The sequence below is a fragment of the Melopsittacus undulatus genome, chromosome 11 (assembly GCF_012275295.1).
Source record: "Melopsittacus undulatus isolate bMelUnd1 chromosome 11, bMelUnd1.mat.Z, whole genome shotgun sequence".
Taxonomy (NCBI): Eukaryota; Metazoa; Chordata; class Aves; order Psittaciformes; family Psittaculidae; genus Melopsittacus; species Melopsittacus undulatus.
This window is the reverse complement of record NC_047537.1, coordinates 11768535-11793246: the sequence shown is the minus strand read 5'-3', so window position 1 is coordinate 11793246 and position 24712 is coordinate 11768535. Positions and strand designations below refer to the sequence as shown.

The 24712-nt window shown below is 42.6% G+C and overlaps 1 protein-coding gene across 4 annotated transcripts in view; it reads left to right on the top strand.

Moving 5' to 3' along the window:
• The window catches only part of UNK (unk zinc finger), a 47984-nt gene extending 25584 nt beyond the window's left edge, over window positions 1-22400 (top strand). Inside the window, exons 6-17 of one of the 4 annotated variants that reach the window (XM_034067565.1) lie at window positions 347-464; window positions 1447-1531; window positions 3368-3510; window positions 4799-4846; window positions 5741-5941; window positions 10263-10331; window positions 10985-11159; window positions 12266-12367; window positions 13828-14016; window positions 16868-16965; window positions 17481-17738; window positions 18127-22400. In XM_034067565.1, coding sequence (XP_033923456.1) covers window positions 347-464; window positions 1447-1531; window positions 3368-3510; window positions 4799-4846; window positions 5741-5941; window positions 10263-10331; window positions 10985-11159; window positions 12266-12367; window positions 13828-14016; window positions 16868-16965; window positions 17481-17738; window positions 18127-18282 — 1642 coding nt within the window. In that variant the 3' untranslated portion in view covers window positions 18283-22400. Of the gene's footprint in view, window positions 1-346; window positions 465-1446; window positions 1532-3367; window positions 3511-4798; window positions 4847-5740; window positions 5942-10262; window positions 10332-10984; window positions 11160-12265; window positions 12368-13827; window positions 14017-16783; window positions 16966-17480; window positions 17739-18126 lie in introns of all 4 variants that reach the window. The other 3 variants (XM_034067563.1, XM_034067564.1, XM_034067566.1) reach the window with 3 other exon arrangements.
• The last annotated feature ends 2312 nt before the right edge of the window (window positions 22401-24712 follow it).

Below are 24712 nucleotides of genomic sequence, written 5' to 3'. Positions count from 1 at the left end.
GACTCGCTCAAGCAGGTCCCATATACCTTTTATGTTGGGGTCCCAGAGCTGGGCACGGTGTTCCTTGCGGGGTCTCACTAGAATAGGGAGGGAGAATTTCCTTCTTTGACCTGCTCAAAGGAAGCAAATTTCAAAGCACATTTGACTGAATTTATTTCTCACCTCAATTACTTCATCACTGTATTATTTTCTAGGTTTTGTCTAGGCAATCCTGCAAGTGTTCAGAGGTGAAAAGCTTCAGCTACAGCCTGTACTTTGTGTCATGGGCTCTCAGACCTTAGGCAAGCTGAAACACTGTCAGGTTCTCTGGGTCTGATGCATTCTCCTGTTGCTTTTATTTACACAGGTCTTCGCCATGTCCCAGTGTGAAACATGGAGACGAGTGGGGAGATCCCAGTAAGTGTGAAAATGGAGACTCATGCCAATACTGCCACACTCGCACAGAACAGCAGTTCCATCCAGAGGTACAGTAACCTGCTTGCTCTGTTTGGTAGCACACTAGAAAAGCAAAAACATTCCAGTCTTATGAAAGTAAGTTAGTTGTGCTAGTTGGGAGAGTGTGTGGGCTGCCTGCAGCATGGTCCTGGGATACAGAGAAAGTGCATGTTGGAAGTAAGCTGAAATTCAGCTGCTTGACAGGGGTGTCTTTTTGTTATGTAGACCATATGTGAGGAGGTAAAAGGAGTAGGGTAAACTCAAGTGTAAGAGCAATCTCATGTATAGGGGGCATAATTTTGAAAGCACGATCTGGCTTTGCAAATGTGCCTACAGCACCTGTTTCCTTGAGGAAAAGTTCTTGGTTGATGATGGTTATATGGAACAATAGATAGCCACAGACTAGTCCTCTAACTCACCAAGCTTTTAATTGTTAGCATGCCCAGAGCATTCTAGTATCATTACAGAAACTGTAATTAAGACCTTCTCCTAGTCTGCTTCATGTTACAGTGTTGAAAAGCTTTGTTGGCTGTGTATTCACAAAGTAGCCATTGTTACCACCTGTCAAGCTGGGGGGAAGGGAAATAATCAATTTCCTACAATCACTGTCAATGGTTTGCTATTTTCCTTGCAAACAAGTGGCTGTAACATCCTGTGCTATCATCTGTCAGCTCTTTCCTATTTTTTCTCATTTGTAATATCTATGGAGCTTCCAGTGAGAGTGAGGGACATTATGGCAAAGGGTGACCTTTGGGTGAGCTGACGTGTGATGGGTTGATCTTCGGGTGAGCTCCAGCTGTGATGGGCATGTTTTGGTGTTTCTGTAACTAGGTGGGTTTTCCTTTCTTTGAAACAAAGCACTGAAATTATCACCTGAACTCTGCTGGCTTTTGCACCTCTTATCTATGTTCCTGTCTTGGTGTTGAGTCTCTTTGCAGTACTTTTGAGATGCTGGTCATTGTTTTATTCCTGTTCATGTTTTGTTGTTTGTTTTTTTTTTCCCATCCGTAGATCTACAAATCCACCAAATGCAATGATATGCAGCAGTCTGGCAGCTGTCCCCGAGGACCCTTCTGTGCCTTTGCACATGTAGAACGTACGTGGGCTACTTCTCTTACCATTCATGGGTATTTGAGCTATGAAGAGCTTCTGGCCAAAATAGTTTAAAATATAGGGCTGCTAAACTAGAGCTGCTGTGAAGGATTTCCAGAAACAATGTATTAACTTTGCTGATTCCTACAAAACCATGCTAGGTGCTGGCAAAGCTGAAGGCAGTGGGTAGTCTGTAGGACTTAGCCCTCAGCTCTCACTGCACTGTCTTGAAGTTCCCTCTTAACTTGCTCAGATCTCTCTGTATGTCAGTTCAGAAGAATGGAAACAGTGAAAGCTTCTCTTCTGTATGGATGAACTGTATTTAGCTAAGTTGCAAAGCGCTGTATTTTAAAAAGCTGAGGATAAAACTGCTAATTATAGATATTGATCCATTTTAAAAAGGCAAATACCATTCTACTACTTATGAAGTTTTACTTAGAGTTTAAATCTTTAAGTCAGGTTGGACAAATAAAATATGCAACTTATTTTCTCTGCTTTTCCTTAAATCCTCTTTTCTCAATAGCTCCTGATTTGTAGGGCACTATTTCAATCCTCACTTGCATTATCTGTAAACTGGTGATGCTGTTTTGGTTGTAGGAGTTCTGTGTTCACATGGGTACTAACATTCATAGATAAATGGTTAGCTGCTGATCCTATGGCTCCTACTCATTTTCTGCACTCCAGATCTCACTGCTGAATTTGCAGCAATTAGAGCAGGTTACTCAGAAGCCAGTAGATTGGCTCTGGTACCGACTCACTACATGGCCTTGAGCAAATCTCTTTGTTGTTTGATTATCCTTTGTAAAAGGTGGAATTAGTAATTGCTGCCTTTGTCAAGGAATGGTGAGAGTAAATTCTCTAGAGGTTATGCAGTTCCTTTTATAAGAAGCCTTGTCAACAAGCAGTAATTATAGATATCGTTGTGGGCTGTAATGGCCCAGAACACAGTAGCGCAACTACACAGTAGGATCCAGAAGGCTTAAGAGAGAATGAAATCTTGATAAAGAAACAATATCTAGCAAACTCCCTTGTGTGTAACATAATATCTTTGTTTAGGAGATGCCTTTTGGTAACAAAATTACTGCACTTGATACTATACTACTTTAAAGCCAGAGGAACATTCTGTAGCACTTAGGTCATTCCACCCTGGTTATTTCTTGTGCTGTTTTATGGAATTGTATCTTTTAGTCTGTTTTAGCAAGGTGAACACTGAGGGACTTAATTAAAGTAACAGGCATCCATTTACTACATCTGCTTCTTATTAGCAAAAAATCTGTTGAAAACAATACTTTAAAGATACTGGCATACAGGCATAGTGTCAGTTACATAGTTTTTGTAAAGATGCTGAGTTGTGTTAGATGAACACCACAAGTTTTATAGCATCTCTACCTTCCAAGCCTATGACATTTTCATTTTATGTATTTTTATGTATGTTACTTTTTTGAGGTAACAGTTGGTACTCAGTACAAATAGAAAACTTACCTCTGTCAGCTAATTGTAATGCACCCATCAACTTTTGTGCCTAGCAATGGAGGAAGCTTTGCTTGATTCAGGACAGCTGAATGAATAACACACAATTCATGCAAGGAAGATAATTTTTGAGCAGCATTAATGGACTAAAGAGCAGCACAATGTCCAAGTGACAGTAATAATGTAAGAAATATTAGGTAGTAGCCATTTCCCAGATGAGGTTTATCTTTGCTTTCATACTTTATAAGTAGGTGTTTGTGGAATATTTCTTCTCTCGAGAATATCTAGGTATTCTTGTTTCTAAATGTCTTGTGTTCTACTGCAATTGTACAGCTTTGAGTAATGCCCCATATGCTTTCATTTCTTCCAGAGCCTGCGCTCAGTGAAGATTTACAGCAGTCCTCAGCTGTGTCAAGCCCGACACAGACAGGCCCTGTGATGTACATGCCGTCGGCAGCTGGAGATTCTGTTCCAGTCAGCCCTTCCAGTCCACATGCCCCAGACCTTAGCAATGTATGTAGCACTGTGGGGAAACTTCTTCTATATTTTATAGATCTCAGCTTCTCTGAGTCACTTCTTTCTCCCACAAAGAGAAATCTTAAGTATTCAAATGCCCAAAAGATATGGTATTTTTCTTTTAGATCTCAGCTGCACACTTCTTAGAGGGATCTGTTTGCTTGGAACATGCATTTCAGTGGCTTTAGTATTGTCCTCTTGCCTGTAAAATTTGTAAGCCTTCCTTTCTGTGCTGAGTTTGTTGATGTACTTTTTCGAAAGTGAAATCTTCAGATGAAGTCCAATTCCTTCCTCTCTGGAGGTACATATTGGGCTTAGTATCCAAGCAGTCTAATTAAAGGCTGTGAGACATTATTACTTCTAAAGTACATAGCCACATTTGTTTACATTTGAGTTTGTTTACGTATGTAATCTCAGAGGTTTAGCTTGTGCATAGTGTGTTGCATTACAGGATATCCTCAGTTCCCTTTCTCTCCTAGAAGTAGCTAAACTCTGGAATATGTTTCAGTAATGCCCCAGATAGCTGGTAATACTTTATTTGTACATACAAGAATGGAGATCTTTAAATGCTGAAGGTGCACAGAGCAAAGCCTAAAGAATGCTAGACCACATGGTTTTTGCAGGAGATTTGGTTTTTTTCAGTTAAGTCTTTCCTGTTTGCATTACTGTTGATAAGGTGTGTAACCTTCTCAAATGGTTGGTTCAGGCTTTGAGAAGGTAAAATGACATGAGTTTAACTCATTTGAAACCAACCAGAATGAGGTGGATTAATTTAGGACATGTACTTTGACTTAGTCCCCCTCTTTGGAAAGAGAAGCTGATAGCTTAATTTTATTAGTGCAAAGCCAACCTAGCAGTTCATCATACTCCTGAATTTGATTGCAGCTAGAATCCCAAACAGGTCTTAAAGTCTGGGCATATTATATTCTCTCACTGAATAATACTGGGAAACACTAAAAACCAAAATGCTTTCATCTTAGGAGTGTATCATCTAAATTTTCTGAGAACAGCAGGGAAATTGAAGATACCTTCCACTTAATAAGCAATTTATCTTTTCTATCGTAAGTTCTTGGTCTTTCAAACAGTCTTTCCTAATCCTTGGGTGTATGCCAAATGGCAACACATGTCTTTCGGTGACTTCATCGCTCCACGGGGCATCTGCATGTAGCCTGCAAACAAATATGGCTTTGCTGGTGATCATTTTCCATGATGAATTAATAAGAGAAAGAGTTCCCTCTAGCAGCCAGCCTCACATGGCCTGTTCTGTTTTGTATTTATACTGTAGGTGTGGAATAAATCAGGAACTCTGCCAACTAGCCCCACCTCCACCACAGTGAGTAGTATCTTTGTGACTGTAGGGAAGTGTGGACAGCAGAATGTCTGTATAGAAATAAAATCAAAACATTTGTAGGATGCTCCTTTTAATGCCAGCCCAGACTGTGCCACATTTGAATCTGTGGTAGTAGTAGCTGTCTAAATGATGTCTGAAGCACAGTCATGCTTGCCAGTGTAGGCAAATAATTTCTTGTCCCAGAGAAATGGGATATCTGCATTGATCCAGGTAGGCACTTTCTCTAAAATTCATCTTAATCTCCTTTGCTGCTCTCTGTGGCTTCATCTACAGTGCAAAACTAGCCTTGTTGCATGAGACTGTGATCCCTGGTTTTAGTCCTAAGAATGGAACTGTTGGAAATTCTTGGGGTTTTTAATACAGCTATTGATACTTGCTTGTGCTTGCATTAGAACTGTCAGATTTCCAACTAGAAAACGAAAAAAATACAGTATTACACAGCTCAGATGTGCTTGGTTGTTCTGACTGCCACAGCACCTTTGCAGGTTTCACGCTACTCCTATTCAGAGTGCAGACAGAATCCACTGTACCCTAAGGAAAGCAAAGAGTGTTTTGATCAGGTTTGGAAACTTGATCAGTCACATCTGGGGCCTCAAAAAGAATAAACTAGAACTTAGGTTGGTTTTTATAAGACTGCACTTCAGTACAGAGTAGTGACAATAAAACCATAATTGTGGAACTGTATAAATCCTGTATCAAAGGAGTTTTTTCCTGGTTTATAATTACCGTTTACTGGAAGCTTGTATGCTTGTGTTGACTGTCAGTATAATTGATGCACAAACAGTGAAGTGAATGAGCTCTTCTGTGTGTTACCTCTCCTCTTCAAGTCATTGCTGCTGCTAGCTGAACTGTCTTGACATTTTTTCCTTCTATTAGATTCTTTGTAGGAACAGCAGTCTCGGAAGCCCATCTAATATATGTGGATCTCCTCCTGGTGCCATTGGAAAGCCACACAGCTTGGAGACCATTGGTTTTCCTCCAGATTCGGTAACAGCAGCTGGCAGCTACAAGAAAGCACCAGGGTTTGAGAGAGAAGATCAGGTGGGGGCCGAGTATTTGAAGAATTTCAAATGCCAGGTTAGTAGGGAATATTAGCTGGAAGAGCTGGGGGGATGTGGAATAATGATAAATTGCCCAGTCTATTTTGAATGTATTTTTTATTTTTCAAGGAACAAAAATGAGAAAGCACTGTTCTCATTAGCAGTTTTAAGGTCTTTGCTGTTGCTTTCAACCTCCCTTCTAGTCTCTTCCATCTGTTGTCTGCCTTTCTGCCATCACACATGCAGTTTGTAGAAGTTGAGCTGCTGCTTGTTTTCCTAAATCCCCCAGCGCTTCTGTCCTGTGTTGACCCTGGGTACCTTCCCACATATCACTTCTTGCTTTCTTTTTCCTTAATTAGATCCTTGCCAGTAGTTGCTGTTTCTTTTGCTGTATTGTCTCATGAAAACTCATCCTTCCTTCTTTGTCCTCATTCCAATCTCTTACCTTGATCTCTGTGGCTTTGTTTGTCTTCTGATTTCACCATTTATTTCTCCAGTGTATTAAAAATGTCATGTTAGTTGTCTCTTGTTTCTCTGGCTGTATCATGATTGACTCTCTCCTGTGGATTCTGTATTAAATTTGAATTTCTTCTTCTCATTTGAAGAACCCTTTGCATTCTTACCCAACCCACATTTCTTAATGATATTCCCCATTATCCCTTTTAGATATTCCAGTCTTGCCTTGCTTCTTCCTCAGTTTTCTCTTTCTTGGTGTCACATCTTACTCAGACTGCTCCCTAAGCCTAGAACAGTTTCTTCAATCTCTTCTGCCACACATGAGCTTTTCCACACTCAGCTTCTTGTTATGAATTTCCCTTTTTGATGTTACAGTTAATAGTTTCTCTGCACCCTCCCTTTCACGTCAGCTGAGCTCAGGTCTCAGTTTTTATTCCTCACTGGGTTTGTAATTGTAACAGAACAGCATCTCAGTTTAGGGGAAGGAATAGCTACTATTGTGAAGAAGTGCCTGCAAAAATATTTCGTACATGTTCTTGGAAAAAAATAACAATAATATATATATTATATGTATATAATATGTATATAATATATATATTATTTGTTTATATATTTTATATATAATATATATATTTATATGTATTCCTTTTATACATTTTATTATTATATATTATGTTTTTTATGCATTTATATATATATATTAAAAAAAGGAATAAAAATCCCTGGTCTGTGTTGCTTAAAAACCAAAATGACAACAATGCTGCTTTCAGCCTGGCTATATTTAAGCTCTTGTCTGTAACATTAGAGAAACTAGCCTTAATAAGCTTATACTGGTGCATTAGTACTCCACTGCTGTGAGAAAAAAGTAGAAATATATGTCCAGACAAGATCTTGCATAAAGTGGTTGGATTTAAAAGCAGTCTCTAAGGGTTTTGTTTTATTTATTATTATAATCTTGGGAAAATATGACCAAACTTTGCAGCAGGAGCAATCTTTAGCACTATTAAATCTAATTAAAATTATTTATTGACAAATAGCGATTAAGCTATATGCATGTATGTTTTCTTATAAATGTTTCCATTGTCTTGCTTAATGTGGATGTGGCTTAGGAAATTGCAAAGTGGTGCAATGTTTCTTTGGGGGTAAAGAGCAGACCATGCTGTGTTCCTGGCACTTCTTGTGGGCACAGAAGCTTGTAGTGGTTGTTTAGAAACAAAACAAAAAACACGTGCTCACTCACTGTTGCCTCTGCTGCAAAAGAGGAATGAACCCCGTGCCTAAGAACTGAGAGAACCCCTGTTCCCTGCCAGCAGAGGCAGGGTGCTAGGAAGGCCTTGCTTTGGAGAAAATAGGCAGGAAGCCTAGCAAGGAGAAAGTGGATGGAGCATGAATAGGGCTTTTAAAAGGAGGACCAGATGACAAACACTTATGTCATATTTAAGGCTGTGATACAGAGGTATTGTATTCAGGTAGCTTCTTAGTTATGTGGCTTTAATTAAGTAAAACTGTGTGTTAAATGACTGAAATAGTTATTAAGATATAGAAGTAATCACAGTTGCCTTTATGGTAGGCTTCTACAGGCAAAATTAGGTGTCTCATAAGCATCCCAATTTAATTTTCTTTTAATCTGTAATTACTTAGTTTTAAAATCCTCTCTAATTCCCTTTGGCTGCAGTGGGTACCAGAGATTCTTATATAGCTTGTAAATTAGACCAATAATTAGCCATTTAATTTTGCTCACTCATTTGAAAACTTAAGAGACACTCTGGCTCAGCTCTGCAATTGGCTTGTCATTTTACCTCTGTAGAATTAGTACAGATAATTTCTATCTTATTAGAATGAAAAATACACCTTCTGTATTTAATAGATTCTGCATAGTTTATGGTAAGTCTGGGCCAGCAGTTAAAGCTGCAAATACTTTCCCTGAATCCTAAAAGATTTAGCAAGCTGGAAAAATCTGGCTGCACTGGGAGGGCTTGCGTGCCATGACCAGGAGGTGTTCCAAAGACCTGACACACAGAGCAGTAGGTTTGTTCCATGCTGGTCAGAAAACCTCCAGCTTCACTCTTAATTTATGTCCCTTGTTCTCTTCCCTGGTTGCCACAGAGTGAGCTGGAGAATTTCAGCCTGCCCTTTTAAGGTCTGTCTTGATGTATGTCCTTATTAATGTTACTCAGAGCTAAAGGAGATTGGCTTGGTGGTGACAATCAGTTTGCTCCATTTTTTTTGCTCCATGTAACACATCACTTGTGTTACATGAATTCAAGGCAGCAGGAAATGGGACTAGCTCAGAAATTAGTTCACTTTTTCTCCTCCTTAAAGGAAAAAAAATCCCTTCCAGTAAGATTTCATTGCACCAGAGTCAACTAGAGTCAGCTGGTAGCAAGTCTTTCAGGGAGAGGAGAGGGGCATGGCTGCATATGTGCCTTTGCGTTAGCTGCAGAAGTCTCTTGATAGAGCATCTTGTGTTCAAATGAGTGACAAACAAAGTAGGGATGTGTTGGACAATCTAGCAGGTGTGTTATCAGACACAGACAGATGCACCAACATAACACATTTATTGCACACAAAGGAAGAGGAGCCTGTGGTTGGTTCAATGGTAGTTTCCTGCATGTAAACACACTGTGTGTTGTTCAAGGAAGTGTGAGAGAGTGGCACCCACTGCAGAGGATCTCTGTGTCTATATCTCAGCTGTCTGTTTGCCAGGCTTTGACCTCCCCATTGGCATACAACTGAGCAGAGAAAATGATTTCCTGAAGTACAACCAGGAGATGAATTCTTCAGCTCTTTTGCCTGTGTGGTTATGTCATCCCTCTCCAACAATCATTTATCCTATTGAATAGAGAGTTTAAGCCAGACAATCAAGGTGCATTACTTGGGCTTAGCATGAGGTCTCGTGTTGCTGTTGTACATCATGTATTTGTGATGAAAACAACCTAGCAGATGTTATGCCTAGAATATGTCTGATTTCAGACGTGGATTTTTGCAGAGCAAGTCAACAAGCAGCCCTGACTCCCGGTAGGTTTGTTCCCTCTCTGTGCTTGGAGGATGTGGTTGATCTCCATGTGCCTTGCACGTTTTGCAACGTGGGACCAAGAGAGCAGGGCCAGCAGAACAGACCTTTGCAAACTGACAAGCTCATGAGGCAGCTTTATTCACAACTCTGGTTATTGTTGGATATTGTGAGGCAAGAGGGTTGATATCCATTTAGGATATAGTGCTGGAAGGTGCTTAAGCTGAATTTTTAGACAGGATAGTGTAATTCTAAATATCTGCTGGCGTTCATGCAGTTTTGCAATTCAAGACAGTCTTAACTTCATGTTTTATGGATTTGAGCTCTCTGTGCTAGTGGATGGGGGAAGACTTTTTTTTTAATCAGTTTTGATGATGTTGCTTTTAAAACTGGTTCATTATCGCTGTTTTGCTGTGGAGCCCTAGCTGGGATCTGGAAGAGTTTGAGGGAAAATAGGGTCTACTCACTTACTTTCCCAAAGCTGAAACATGTTTACATAATTTAAAAATATGGTTTGCTTCCCACTGTTTTGGGCCCTTTTTTAGATACTGTTAGGACTGAGGAGTTATAGCAAGGCAAAATAATTAATTTTCGGGTTTGGTTCTTAAGATAGGCTTTATGCTAGCAAGGGACTTAAAGAAGCATTGAAGGTGAATGTAATTGTGAGAAGTCTTTGCGTAACTCTATGGAGATGACTTGGTATAAAGGAAGCAAATTACTTGGAGTGTTTTCTGTGCTTTCCCATCCTCTGAATTACCTAGTGCCCAGAGCAGGCTGTAAGAGAAGAGGGCACTGTGCTCCCCATGGCTTTTCCAACACCAGCGGTCAGCCATTTTAAATTTTGCTGCTAATCCCTCTGCTTATCTTGTGTTCTTTTTCTTTACTGCAGCAAGCAAAAATGAAGTCCCACTCACTGGAACACAGGAACCAGGAGCAACCTTTGTTACAGCCCAAGCAGGTATGGTAGTGCTGGCAGGGCTGTGAGCCTAGCTCAGTGCTCAGGCCACCACAGTAAAGGACACAATGACTCTGCAGGGAGTAAATAAGTGTCCAGACACCATTAGGGATGCTCAGCTTGAGGAATTACTTTGTGAAGATGGGATGATTTGCTGGCAATGCAGAACCTGTGTGAATTCAGGATAGATTCATAGGCCTATAACATGATCAAGAGTCTCCAAATTACAGAAAATTGTGGTGGACTGGATCTTCAGCATCATCCAAGTTCAAGGATTCAGCAGATAATTTAATACCAGGTGCTAAGACGTTTGCTGAACTAAGTCTGAATGAGTGATTTTGTGCCCCATGCCTATGATTGCGTGCAGCCTGTGGGTCACAGGAGTTAATTCTGGGGCAGCCTGAAAGATGTTTGTAATAGTAGGGACAGGGACAGACTGGGATGGAATGGAGAACAGTTGGCAGAAACTAAGGAAAAGCTGTTAATCTCTTCCTCCACCCCCAGCCCAGTAGTAGCACCAGCCATCCGTCAGGTTGGAAGCAGGCAGGAACAGGTTTGCTGCTGATCTTTGGCATCTTGCTGCATGTTTCTGAAGGGATTCTTCTATAAGGATGTTTTATTTCCTACCTCTTTCCCTTTTAAAACTCTTGTTTCAGGACATACTGGGTATTCTCCCAGTGGGGAGCCCACTGACATCCAGCATCTCCTCTAGTATCACCTCCAGTCTGGCTGCAACGCCCCCAAGCCCTGCTGGCACCAGCAGCATACCAGGCATGAATGCCAATGCCCTTCCTTTCTACCCAACCAGTGACACCGTTGAGTCTGTTATAGGTAACTTTGCCTTTTTTTATTTATGCTAGTAGGGCTTCCTCAGACACGGACCACCAGGTATGAGAATTGCAGTAGCATGGGTGTTCCAGTGAGCAGTTTTTCATCTTTGTCATTAATGGCAGATTCCCCAGGCTGTAAGCTTTTTCTGTGACTCTGACACATTATGTTTTCTGCAGGTCATTATAGATGAAATTCACCCAAGGGACCAACAGAAGGCCTCTGAGCCACTTATTCAGAATGTCAGATAGTGTAAAGGGTTTTATTTTTGGTTGTCAAAGTGACAAAGAAGTCTTTGAGGAGGCAGGGAGTCACAGGGGCATTTTCCCTTACATTCTAAATGATGATTTCATAGCAAGGATGACCAACAGGTAGATTTGCCCTTCACAGGGTGTAGGACAGAGGCTATAAGAAAAGGAGAGCAGAAGAGTCCAAAGAGCAGAATTATTCCTCTTAGGTACAGGTTTTTTTGGTCACCTGTTCTTTTTTTTTTTTTTCTCCCTCTCCCTCCCCTCCTGTTTTTAGTCTAACATTTCTGAGGTGAAATTACTAATTTGTTAAAAATAATAATAGAGCAGGTGAGTGGGTGTGTGTGGGATGGAATTCTATTGATCATGATTAGTGATGAGGCATGCTCAAATAGATGTAACATTTACAGGCATTCATAATCTTTCTTTATTTTACACTATCTTTGAATCTCTGATGTTTTTCAAGTGTTCCCCTCTACTGGAATTTCTTTTCTGAGTGGCTCTTCAGCAAATTAGGGACACAAGCCAGATCCAGACATGTCATAAGCCAGTGTTACTGCATATTATGGACAGACTCAAAAGAACAGTTTGGGGAAGACTTATGGGAACTTCTGTTTTCATATATTTGGGAATATTTTGAGATTAAAAGAACCGGATCAGACAAAAGAACCTAAACTCAAAAGCTGCCCGTGACACTTCTCCCAAACCATTTAAGAACAGTGTCGCACAGGGCAGAGAGTAGGGCCGTGCAGACTGACAAATAGAGAGCAAAAGCTCCTCTGCATGTAGGCTCTTTGGGCCATCCTATCTCTTGAAGTTGTTGGTCCTTTATAACATAATTGGTACCTCTGTGTCTGGCAGAGTCTGCCTTGGATGACCTGGACCTGAATGAATTCGGAGTGGCTGCCCTGGAGAAGACATTTGACAGCAGCACAGTGCCCCACACGAGTGGCATCATGATAGGTACATGAAAGCAACAGAGCTTTCTTTATCTTCTGCCAAGCAGTGTTGCCCAGTCACCTCAGTGGAGCCAGCCCAACAAAACTCTAAAACCAGTCCCAAAATTACATTGGTTAAAACAGCAATTATAACAAACTCTGGCAACCACTGAGAGTCTTTGAAGTGAAATCTTGCCCTCATTAACTAGCAGAGCTGCGTTCTTGCCATTGGGTCCAGGTGTCTTGGGGATATTTCTTGAACCTGAATGGGTCTTGATATGGTGTTTTGGGGTTTTTTTTGTTGGATGGGGTTTTTGGGGGGGGTTGTTTTGTTTTTGTTTTTTTTTCTTTGGTTTTTTAGAAGTGTGTAAGTAGTCTCTAGAAGGCATCTGATACCTCTAAAAACAGGCCAAAGTATAGTGATTTGCATCTTAAGCAGAACACTCTCCCTAGCAGTAACAGGAAACTCACTGACCTGTAATGCTATCCATCTGTCACAGAGTGTCATCATGGTCTGCTGGTTTGATCCCTGTAATGTCTGTCTCATTTTAATATGTGGAGGTATTCTAAGGCCACTTCTACCTGTCTAGTTTCTGGCTACTCTTGCTATGTAAGACAGGTTTTTGAATGGGCCTGAAGGTTTGATTGCCTGAAGGTTTACAAAGGAACTACACTCCTGGAGCTGTATTGAAGTAGGAAGGGACTTACAGAAGGAACCCTGGAGAACATCACTTCTGCTTCTCTACCAAAGATAAGAGTGTGATTGGAGAGTTTACTGTATGTGTCTTCTGCTGCTGCCCATCTGCAGTGGCTTAGAGATGCTCCATACTGCTTTTCCCTCTGTTCATGTCAGGTCTGGGTGTTACCAGGTGAATATCTAAGGGAGACAAGGAGAGAGTGGGGAACAGGGTTGAGATCTCCCTTAAGCTGTGTGTGGCAGGCAGAATGACCTCTGGGTAATGGAAGTTTGATGTCTTTGGAGGTTTGACTTTTGTTTGTTTGAGGCTGATTGATCCAGGCACTGTGTCTAAAATGACTGAAGCTTGTTGCTGATTTTTAGTGGTTAAGATCGTGACCTGACCAAGCATGATAGTTGTCTTACTGCAGGTTGTTTGGAAGTGTTAAAGGCAGAGAGGAACACGTTTTAACACTGAAATTTTCATTGTAAAGTATTCCACCAGATGATAGCAAAATTCATCTTCTCTAGACTGATAGGGACTGAACTCTCCTCAGAAAACCTTCTGTTGCTTTGGCTGATAAAAGAATAGTCCATTGAACTCTGGAGGGTTTCAATCTATGTGGGTTATAGGGTGGCAGCCTTCTCTTAAAGGCTGAAAGGGGAATTGAGTGTGATGAGAAGCAGAGGGAATTCTGAAGGGCTTAGGGAGGAGAAAGGGAACCCAATGCCTTCTGCTCTGAACTCCTGCACTGTGCCCATACTTTATGTTCATACATAGCCATCCTCTCTGTGTGTTCTTTGTCCAGGTGGGAGTTTGCTGCAAAGTTCTGCTCCTGTAAATATCCCCGGGTCACTTGGAAGCTCTGCCTCCTTCCACTCTGCCTCTCCTTCTCCACCCGTCAGCCTTTCATCGCATTTCCTTCATCAGCCCCAGGGACACATAAGCCAATCAGAAAGCACGTTCCTGGGGACATCAGCTTCTCATGGATCATTAGGTAAATGCACAGTGTGTGTGTCCCCCATGTACATGCCTGTCTATGCCATGTAAGTATTTTCTTTTAAGTTAGCTTTAATTTTAATGTATTATTTCACTGCTGCCATTTGTATCTCTTCTCATGAGAACAGCTACAGTACTAGGAGCTGCTTTACAGAAAATCAGCTAATTCCTTGTGAACAAGGGAGGAATTCCCTCTGCTTCCCGTATTTCTAGGCTGAGAAGAAGGGGCAGACAGATTAAGTGACTTACTGTGGTGATGATGATGAAGAAAAAGAGCTTTGCCTTTTCTTGCCAGCAATGCTGTGCTGAGACTTTGCTTCATATAAAACCTCAGAGCTGAGTCCTCAGCTTTGCTTAGTTAAGGTGGGAATTGCAGTTTGCCCTTAGAACTGCTTGTAGATCAGATTGACTTCTAGGAACTCTAGAGCAAGCTTGGGTGATTTATTTTTTCTCTCCTACTTGGTACTCTGCAGCTCTGCAGTATGGACTTTGCAAAAAGTTAGTGTTCCAGCTTCAGCTTTGTCCCCTTTGTGCCTTCTTCCACCTTTGAGGATATGTTTTATGAAGGACTGTGAAGGGATGAGAAGCTGCTTTAAAGCTCCACAGCTTTATCAAGCACAACTGGGAAGTGAGGGCCAAGTAGATTTTATTATCTAGACAGGCTTACCTTGAGAAATAAAACTAGGCTCAAGTCTGCAGTGGCAATGGCTCTGCTCATTTCTGTTATTAAATATTAGTTCTCTCTCTTGCTACTAGATGTAAATGTTTCTTCAAATTTGAGGTACACTAATCCTTATATTCAGCTTAACTTCAGAAAGTGATTACATGCTTTTGCAATCTGTTTCTACATATACTGTGTAACTGCATCCCTTGTTTGCATAGGCCAGAGCCATGCTGCCATGCCTTGGGGTTGCTATTTGTTTGGCTTTAACAGCTTTTAAACTTACTGTAATAAGCGACATCAGAGGGCATCTCTCCTAGGAATTAGTGTTGAGGCTGGCTGTTCTTCTCTGTTTCAGTAAGAAAATTAAAACCTGCTGATAAGGCCTGCTCTTGATTTCAGAAGAAACAAGTTAAGCAGTTATATTTGTCTTGACCATGTACTTATACGAACAAAAACCCAGAAAGAAATGCAGGATATTCACAATGTATTTAAATTTATTTTAAAGACAAAAGTTAGATATTTTCTTGTAATACAACAAAAACATTTTGCAAAGGTTTTGATAAGATATTTAAATAGTAACCTAGCAGTTGGGAATCTGAAATCTCTCTATTTCATGTGACTTGCTGAGTGCACACACATGTGTGTAGTGTGTGTAGTTATTTCTTATTTGTATTGCAGTTGAGTTAAAAATACCTAGTCCTGGTCTAGTTCCCACTCTGCTAGATGTAAAGTGTGCAGAGAAGGCATTCCTGACCAATGTAAGTGTAAAATGAGAACAGCAGGTTGAAAGAGGGAGTACAAAGGAATGACAAGATAAGCTTGGTCGGCATTATGGAGGAATTTGTGGCTTGCCAACATCCTGCTTAGTGCTAGGTTCCCATTTGAGAAAAATGAATTATTTTAAAACAAAATGTGAATTGGGATTCCATTAAGACTGCTTCCTTTTGAATGAGTACACTTCAGAGCAGCTGAAATGGATCTGTGGTAAGTGGCTTGAGCCAGCAAAGATCCCTTGTTGCTCTGCTGAATGACTTATCAAGCCCTTAATGAAGACAAGTTCCTATTCTTCACCTGCATTTTTCCACAACTGTGTCTTGGGTGGTACTAAAAGGAAAGTTGTGAGGGTTAGCCCCCAGCAAGAGGCTGTAGGCTCTGCGGCTTGTCAGAAACTGTCAGTTCAGCGGCTCTAAGATCAGAATTAACAAATACAGCTAGATCTAGGAATGTCCGCAGCCACTGGTAAGCACCACTGAATGACTTCTCCATCAGACTGGTGCATGTCTGTGTGCGGAAGAGTCCACTCAGCAGCTCTGTCTTGGTAGTAGCTTTTCCTACTAGTTTTCCCCTGAATACAAAATGTAGTGCTTATTTTAAGTAGATTTTTCGTTGTGGCTGTGAAAGAGGCTGTGAAAAACGGTGTTTTGCTTACAACTGTTTTTCTACCGCTTTGTCTCCTAAGCCTTGAATTTCTTTCTGAAAAGAGAAATTGTTTGAACAAGCTAAACTAGGGAAGTAGTTAGACAGTCTTTTCCAGTGCCAATCACTAGATTTATGCTGGAGCTCTGCTGGGGATGAAGCTGATGCAGATTCAGTCACCTTCACTTGTTTATAAAAAGGGTTTTCCAGTTAGTTCTGTTTTTTGCATATACAAACAGTGATGACATTGGCACATATTAGTCTCACTGTTTGGGAAGTGAGACTCATTTCCTAAGTACCAAGCTGAGCATACAAAAGCATAAGTTTTCCTAGGATATATATGAGAAGAATCATCACCTGGACTAGTTGCATGAAGCAGCCTGGTCACCAGTGCTGATGGCACAGAAGTGGGAAGGCAACGTTTTTAAAACCAGCCTGATTCAAAAGTTGCCTCCACTCAGTTTCTTGGATGCTACCTTTATCATTAAAGATGAGGCCTAATGGTGTGAAACTTCCCCTATTAAGTCCCTCTATTGCAGACTCCTGGGTACTGGGGATGAAAGTAATTCTTAAGATGAACTTATCTTTCCTGTTTACACATTTTTGAGTCCTGGATTTCACAGGGGTAGGGAGGAAATTGGGAAATTGCCAGTGATATAACCCTCTCTATTTCCCTGTGAAACAGGTTTAAATGGGATGAACAGCAGCATATGGGAACACATTGCTTCAGGGAGTTTTTCGCCCAGTACCTCACCTGCATTTCTGTCAGGTCCAGGTGCTGCTGAGCTGGCACGGCTACGACAAGAGCTGGATGAAGCCAATGGCACAATAAAGCAGTGGGAAGAGTCTTGGAAGCAAGCCAAACAGGTACTTAAGCAACTCCTGAGAAGAAAAATTAGGGAGTGTAAAGGAGTAGAAGAGTGTCAGCATTTCACCAGGAGCTTTCCAGGCAGTGAGGTGATGGGAAGGACTGTAGGTTTATAAACAGATTCTCATGGCAAGGGGGACTGAATCACTGCGCCTGATGTATTCAGATGCTGGAAGTGCAAGGCCAGGTGTCATACAGATGGACAGGAGTGCTTGACAGTCTCTTAGACCTTCCAGTTGACTTAGTTCCATGTTTAGTTTTGCCAATATGCAGAGTTCATCCCCTTCATGATGTGAGCCAAATATGTAGAACCACAGCCCAACTAGATGGGGTATTTGGGATGAGCAGAATATTAAAGCACAAAGCTCCAAGGATGTTTCAAAATCTGGAAACAGGGCAGGTTGAACAGAATGCACTCCTGGTGATGAGTGTATGGAAATGGCCTTGGATTCTCTTTTGGAGGATGACCAAGTTTTCAGACTGCTTCTTTTACCCTCTTTGTTGGAACTTGCAGGCTTGTGATGCTTGGAAAAAGGAGGCAGAGGAAGCAAATGATCGCGCCAACACAGCTAACATGGAATGTGAACTGGCTCGGGAACAGAGGGAAGCCTTGGAGCTTCAAGTGAAGAAACTTCAGGAGGAGCTGGAGAGGATCCACGCAGGCCAGGACCCACAGTTTCTGTGCTCCTTTGCTGACCTGGAAACGCTCTCACTGTCTTCACTTTACACCCTTCAGAAACAGCTTCGGGCAAACCTAGAGAAAGTTGATAAGGTGAGTGCCAGGCTTTGTTTGGAAGATATTTGCTCTCTCTACTCCTACATATCATGCTGCTTTTCCCTTTTCTCAGAGTAGTCTGTCAAACCGATTCTAAGTGGATGTAGCCAAAGTGAGTTTTAGCCAGCTTATGGGAAAATACCTGTATCATCTTTGTGCCTAAAGCACAAGAGTTTAAGTCAGTCAAAGCTGTTCTGTTGATCCTAAAGGTCCTAAAAGACATTTTGCTGTGCTGCTTCGCTTTTGCTTCAAGTGAATGAGTGGACACCTGCAGGTCCCTCCCCTGCTGCCTCCTTGCTGTTCCCCAACTGCATAGTGCAAGACAGCAGCCCCTCTGTTTTGTGACTTTGATGCTTGTGTTTTGTCCTGTCCCCCTCTCTTGCAGGCGGTATTTCAGATGCAGTCAGTGAAATGCCTTAAATGTCAGGAGGAGAACCGTGTGGTGTTACCGTGCCAACATGCAGTGCTGTGTGAAACCTGTGCTGAGAAGGGCGAGTGCCCCATCTGCCATCCCAACAGGCCCCACCCTCTCCAGTCGTGACCTTCCAAGGACACTTGTTCTAATCATATTGTGTAGAACTTTTTAACTTTATACATACGTACATATATATGTATGTGTATATATATGTATATATGTGTGTGTAAGTGCGTGTTTGTGAATATGTATGTATATGCACACACACGCACATACACGCACAAAACAAAAATTAGTTGCAGAGCACTTTTTAATATTTTACATCCTGTATCTATACTGCCCCTCACCTGTGCCCCATTAATTCTAACTCTTGAGGAACTTTGAGAGCTGTTTTTAATACAGATCAAAGGGCCATTTGCAAAGAGTCTGTGTTTCTCCTCTTTTCTATTTAGGTGATAACAAATTTTTGACTATTCCCAGAAGTATTCAGAGTGGGCAACAGGGGCTTCCATGTGCTTTCCAGAGGAAGAGTTACAATCACAGGGAGGATCAAGGTGTATTGAGGTTACTAGTTCATGTCCTTGGTCTCCCTGCTTTTTCACTGACCCAGCTTGGCTAAAGCTGTCCTCCCTGATGGAAGCTCTGCTGGGTGCCTGCCTGGTGGGCCTTGCAGTGCTGAGCCCTGAATGTGCAGGAACTTTGTCATTTAATCAGCAAAGTTCGCTTTTTAATTTTTTTTACACTCTTTGTATATTTGTATGAAAAGAAGAAAAGAGGGAAAAAAAATGTTTTGGATCTAGCACAAGCCAAGCCCCCAGATTTAGTGGCTAGTGTTCATTGCTGATGCAGCTGACTTGTTTCAAGTCTGAACAGCCTTAGAATTATTGCACTTGTGTCAGCTAAAGGCCTTTATGAAAGAAATACTGATGCAGAGGTTGGTTCTCTCCAGGCCCCCCTTTGTCTGGTGGTTCTCTGGAGACATTTTACTGTTTCAGACCAGATGAATTTTGTTTTAGCCACAGGGACCTTGTTCACAGTCGCTGATGAAATGCATGAAACAATTCCAGGCACTCTTGACATTGATGACGTTGAAGAGTCAATGTTGCCTGTGTTGGCACCTCCAGGATGGTTTGTTGGACCACTGGGTCCAGAAGCCCTCATAATGAAATCATGTGTACCTGTGGTGATAAGGAAAGTCCAGCATGACAAAGAAATGCCATCAGCTTAGACATGTCCAGTAGCTGAGCTGTGACTTCCTTCACCCATATGTCTGTTGGGTTTTTACATCTGGTGGATTGCAGTAACCTGCTGGGATCTCAACCAGAAGGCCACTCAGTTGATGAAACATTTTTATTTTGCACAGGGATGCTGCCTGTGCTGCCTCTCCCTGGCCTGGAAAAGCACTGGAACCTCCAGCAGCCCACTGTTGTAGGAAAACAGAATTTTTACTGGAGCCTCTCAGAAAACTTCATATTTAATGCAAAGACATAATTAGGTTTGCTTCCATAATTCCACCTTTCCTTTACATGGAAAGGGTTCATATGCATTCCCAGATGATCTCTAAGTGCAGCTCTGTGTAGTTCTTTTTATGTTTTTCCCATTAACTTGTATCTGGGTTTTTTTGGTAAAAATGCCTTTTTTTTCCTCCTTTCCATGTGTATTTTATTGTAACTAGCATCAGGGTTTTTTTTTTTTTAATGGAGAGACACTGTTGAGTGACTATTGTGGCTATGTTGTTTGGTTATAGCCTTTGAATGTCTGTGCCATGGGGCAGTGCATCTGCCTTGGTCTGATCTTGAGAGACCTTTAATGAAAATATGTGAGCATTTCTTAGGAAAAAAATAAAAGGGGGGGGCCTGGAAGAAGTGGGGAGAGGAGGAAAAAGCCCAGTTAAGATAAAAATTTACTATAATTTTTGTAACTAACTTAAATCATAGGAAATAAAGTCTTGAATCGGGTCTTTAATATTTATAAGAACCAGAACAGCTCAGCCTCTTGGCTGTTGGTTTGTAACACTTTGTATCAGCATGATGGGTTTTCTGCTCTCCTGCCTCCCTGTGGGACTCTTCAGGGTGATGCTGCCTTTGGCTACCCCTCTTCTGGCTTAAGACAACACTACCCTGGATAGGACTGCCCAGCACCCACCTGCATGACTGCATCTGACTTGCACTGGGCCTCTTCCCTTTGTCCCTTCTTTTCAGATAAAACTTTCAGATGTCTCAGTGGGACTTCAAGTCCTGGTGTGATGCAGGCTACTGTATCTAGGGGAAAAAGAGGTATTTTCTCCCCCTTTCCATAGGGCATATTGCTTAGGCAGGGGAGTACAAAATAAAATGCAGGCCAGAGAACTCATGTTTTTCCCATTTGAGTAAAAGCATTTCTCTGGTTTAAACATATACTGAAGGACCAAAGAATTCAAAACTAAACTTTCCATTGCCGCACTGCACTCATGGCTGAAAAGCCTGAAGGAATTAGCACCAGCCTCTTCCCTTGCTCCCACCCCATTGTATCTCAGCACTCTCTTTGCACAAGCACATACGCTGTTTCTCACTTTCCTTTGATTCTTCAAGAAACACATCCTAAATTGAGGTTTCTATCAATTTCTCTGCTGCTTAAAAAAAAACGTGAGTCTGAAATGTGAATTATTTTCTTAAGCTTCAGATGGAAAAGATAACTTTCATCTTTGCATATTTTGTGGATATCTTAGAGGGCCATTTCCATGACAATTTTATAACCAAGGGAGGGGAGAGCAAAGGGCAGGGGCAGCATTCCTGACCCACTCCAGCAGTGGTTTCTGCCTGCCCTGAGCAGGAGGGATGGGCCAAAATCACAGCACTGCTTTTAAGTATTTAAGAGCCTGTGGTCATTTTCTCTGTGGTGATGTGCCCATGTAATGTACTGTCAAGCTCCCTTTTGAAGCAGAAGCTCCCTTTTACAGGACACAGAATTAAGAGGGCTTTTCTGGCCATGCTTAACAACAAAGTTTTGGTCCACAAAGTTTTTGCTGAGCAGCCCAGCTGGCTATTGGTGACCAGCCATGACTATGTCTGGGCCCTGCTTCTTCACACAGACTCCTTATGGGTAATGAGATTTTCCTACCACATTTTTGTGAGCTTCAGAAGTGTTGACCTCAGTGACTAATTGGGCAGGTTGGGTGCACAATTAGTCCAACTTAAGAGCTGGGGGGAGAGATTCTGAATTCTGTTGTGAAACCGCAGTATCTTAAAGGTCAAACTTGTACATTATTATGAAAAAAGAATATAGAAGCAGGTGGCTTAAGCCAACACTACCCTGAGTAGATGGACATCAAAAAACAAGGTGATAGCCAGGAGCTGAAGAATTTTGTCAGTGCTTTGGTCTAACAGGACCACTTTTATGTCACCTCTGGCCTTAGATGCTGTAGCCATCTGCCAGCTGTGGCCAGGGCACAGTGGCACAGGAGAGACCAGGGGAAGGTCTTGGAGCTGGAGCATGTTTTCCCTCTGAAGGGGGTTGCTGTAGCCAGTCCCCTGCTGCAGGGTTTTACACTTTCTCTACATTTCTGAAGCTGAACTTGAGCCATCTGCAAGGCTTGTGCAGCTGAGACAGTGAAGAGAAGCCTTTACCCTGTGAGGAGGTATGTGTAGTGCTGGGCAGGCTCAGTAATTCATTGCTCTTCCACAAGCCTCCTCTCTTTTTCCTCATCTAAGAAGGAAGAATATTACCAGTGTTTTCCTCCAGAATTAGAATAATCCTTGGAGTGATGGCCAACAGAATAGATGTTACTGATGCAAAACCTGATATTTTAAAGATGAAGTATTCCTGCAAACTAGTGACTGTATCAGAGATTTCTGGGGCTTCTCCACTCCATAGCTTCTAATGTTAAAACAAAATAAATACAGTATACGTTTTTAAAATAATAATAATACACACTGCAGTATTTCTGGTGGCAATTCTTGACCAGGCTCATCCCCAGGAGGAAGGGCACTGGGCAGAAGCGCCCCTAGTCTGTGTAGAAGTTGGCAGAATGGTGATCGGTGCTGTGTAAAATGTGTTGTTGATTCCATGTATAGAACTGTGATTTCAGCTGTTGTTCTCTCGTACTCTGTAAATACGTGTTTTGGCTGTCGGATACCCGGTTTAGACTCTTTTTCTTGGCAGAGTGAATTTGCATGTGGGGCTGGAAAGAACTCGATCTGTGTCACAGTTTCCAAGGGCAGAATGGGTTTTGGTTTGTTTGTTTTTTCTGTTGGTTTTTTTTTTTAGATGACAATAAATTTTTATTTTTTTGCTAAGAAAAAAGAGATCTGCTGAAGCAGTGTGTGTGTGTGTGTGTGTGTGCGCGCATGTGTGTGTGTGTGCGCGCATGTGTGTGTGTGTGCACACATGGAGCCCCAGCGGCTGTGCAGCCCTGTGCCCTGCTGATGGCCTCAGGGAGGTGTGAATGGTGGAAATCTGAACAACAATCTAGAGCCAGATTTGCCTTTTCCCTTTCAGGTGACCAAGAATCCCTTCTGCATCAAGCCCCCTTTCTCAGTGTAGGTTGGGGGTGGGTGGGATTACCCTTCGCCTTTATGGAAGAGGGTGGGGGTTGGGGTGTGTGTGCAGTGTGATTGGGTGGGGCAGAGAATCATAGAACCAGACTGGTTTGGGCTGGAAGGAACTTTAAAGATCATGTAGTTTCAACCCCCTTGATACGGGCAAAGGCCATTGTGATTGAAGTCCAGTCAGTAATTCAGAAAACCCATGCAGCCGCTCGCTCACTCCCCCCACTGCCTCCCCTCACTTCCAGAGGGATGGGGAGGAGAACGGAAAGAATGTAACTCCCAGGGGTTGAGATAAGAACAGTCCAGTAGCTAAGGTACAACACAAATCACTACTGCTGCCACCGATAATAGTAATGATAAGGGAAATAACAAGAGGAGAGAATACAACCACTCACCACCCACTGACCGATACCCAGCCTGACCCAAGCAGTGATCTAGCCCTTCTGGGTACCTCCCCCAGTTTACTGGGCATGATGTGCTGTGGTATGGAATACCTCTTTGGCTAGTTTTAAACTAGAGCTAAACCCGAGCACCACCCAAGGCTCAGCACTGTGTAACAGCCTTGCAATGGAGCATGAGGCCAGGTGCTGGTGGATGCCTACACCAGATATGCTGCAGGGGGCAGGCACGGGGCTTCTCCTCACTAGGAGCAGCAGCAGCAACCTGGGATGGCATCTCCTCTACAGATAGGGAGCCATCAGCACCTTAATCCTCTTGCTTCAGGTTTGATTGAGCCTCACCATGTCACATAACACGAAAGAACCTCATTGGGTTTTTTCCTACCCCTGCATTGAGAGCTTGTCCTGAGCTGACCCCTGGGTTTCTCTGCCCAGCAGGCAGCCCGGAGGGTGATGCTTCTAATTTTCCAGAGCATGGCAGCTCCTAGGTACCTGCTGAAGCTCAAGCACAGCGGCCCCTTGCAGGATGAGGGCAGAGGGAGCTCCCCATTTATTATTAGTGATGCAGCTAAGATGAGCTTCCAGAAGCACCAGCAAATAGAATCACAGAGTAAGAATTATTTAGGTTGGAAAAAACCTTTAAGATCATCAAGTCCAGCTGTTAACCCAGCACTGCCAATTCCACAACTAAACCAGAGTCCCTAAGCACCTCATCTACACATCTGTTAAATACCTGCAAGGATGGTGACTCCACACTGGGCAGCCTGTTCCAGTGCTTGACAACCTTTACAGTTTTTCTCATATTCAGCCTAAACCTCCCCTGGTACAACTTAAGGCTGTTTCATCCTGTTGCTTATTACTTGGAAGAATAGACACACACACACTCCAGCCCCCAGCTCCATCCTCCCATTAGATGGTTTTACAGAGCAATAAGGTAGCCCCTGAGCTTCCTGTCCTCCAGGGTGAGCAACCTTGGCTCCCTCAGCTGCCCATCGTAAGACTGGTGCTCCAGAAGCTTCACCAACCACCTCACCCCACATGCAACCTGCAGTGCTCCCACCCCTGCCAGAGGGACCCAGGTCCCCAGCACAAACTGGGGGCAACACCAGGGACCTGCTGCTGTGCCTGGGTTCTGGGTGGCCCAAAGCATGCTGAGGTTTGGCTGATAGGGCTGCCCATGCTCCTTGCTGCGGATGACTCCCAGTGCAAGTAGTGGTAAAATGCAAACCTCAAGACCTATAAAAGAAAAACAACCATGGGACCAGAAAGCCAGACTTGCTTTCTGCAAGGAGGTGCCAGGTCCAGTGCCAGGCTGGGCAGTAATGGCTCCTGCTCTCTCCCAGCACTGCGCAGCTGGGGACACACAAATCTGCACGGGGTCCTTCTTTCATCATCAACTACTACACACTGCCCATCCTGAAAGCCTGTTGGCCAGACCTTGTCCTTATGTGTGAGTCACAGACCAAAATCCAGCTGCATCCTGCACCAGGGAGTGGCAGCTTTCCTGGCTGTTAAGGTTTATACCTTGGTGTAGGTGATATTTTGCAATGGTCCATAACTCAAAACAACACCACCTGAGTCCCTGCAGAGGAAAACAGCCCAGCTAATTTAGCATGGCCAAGCCCTTGCCCA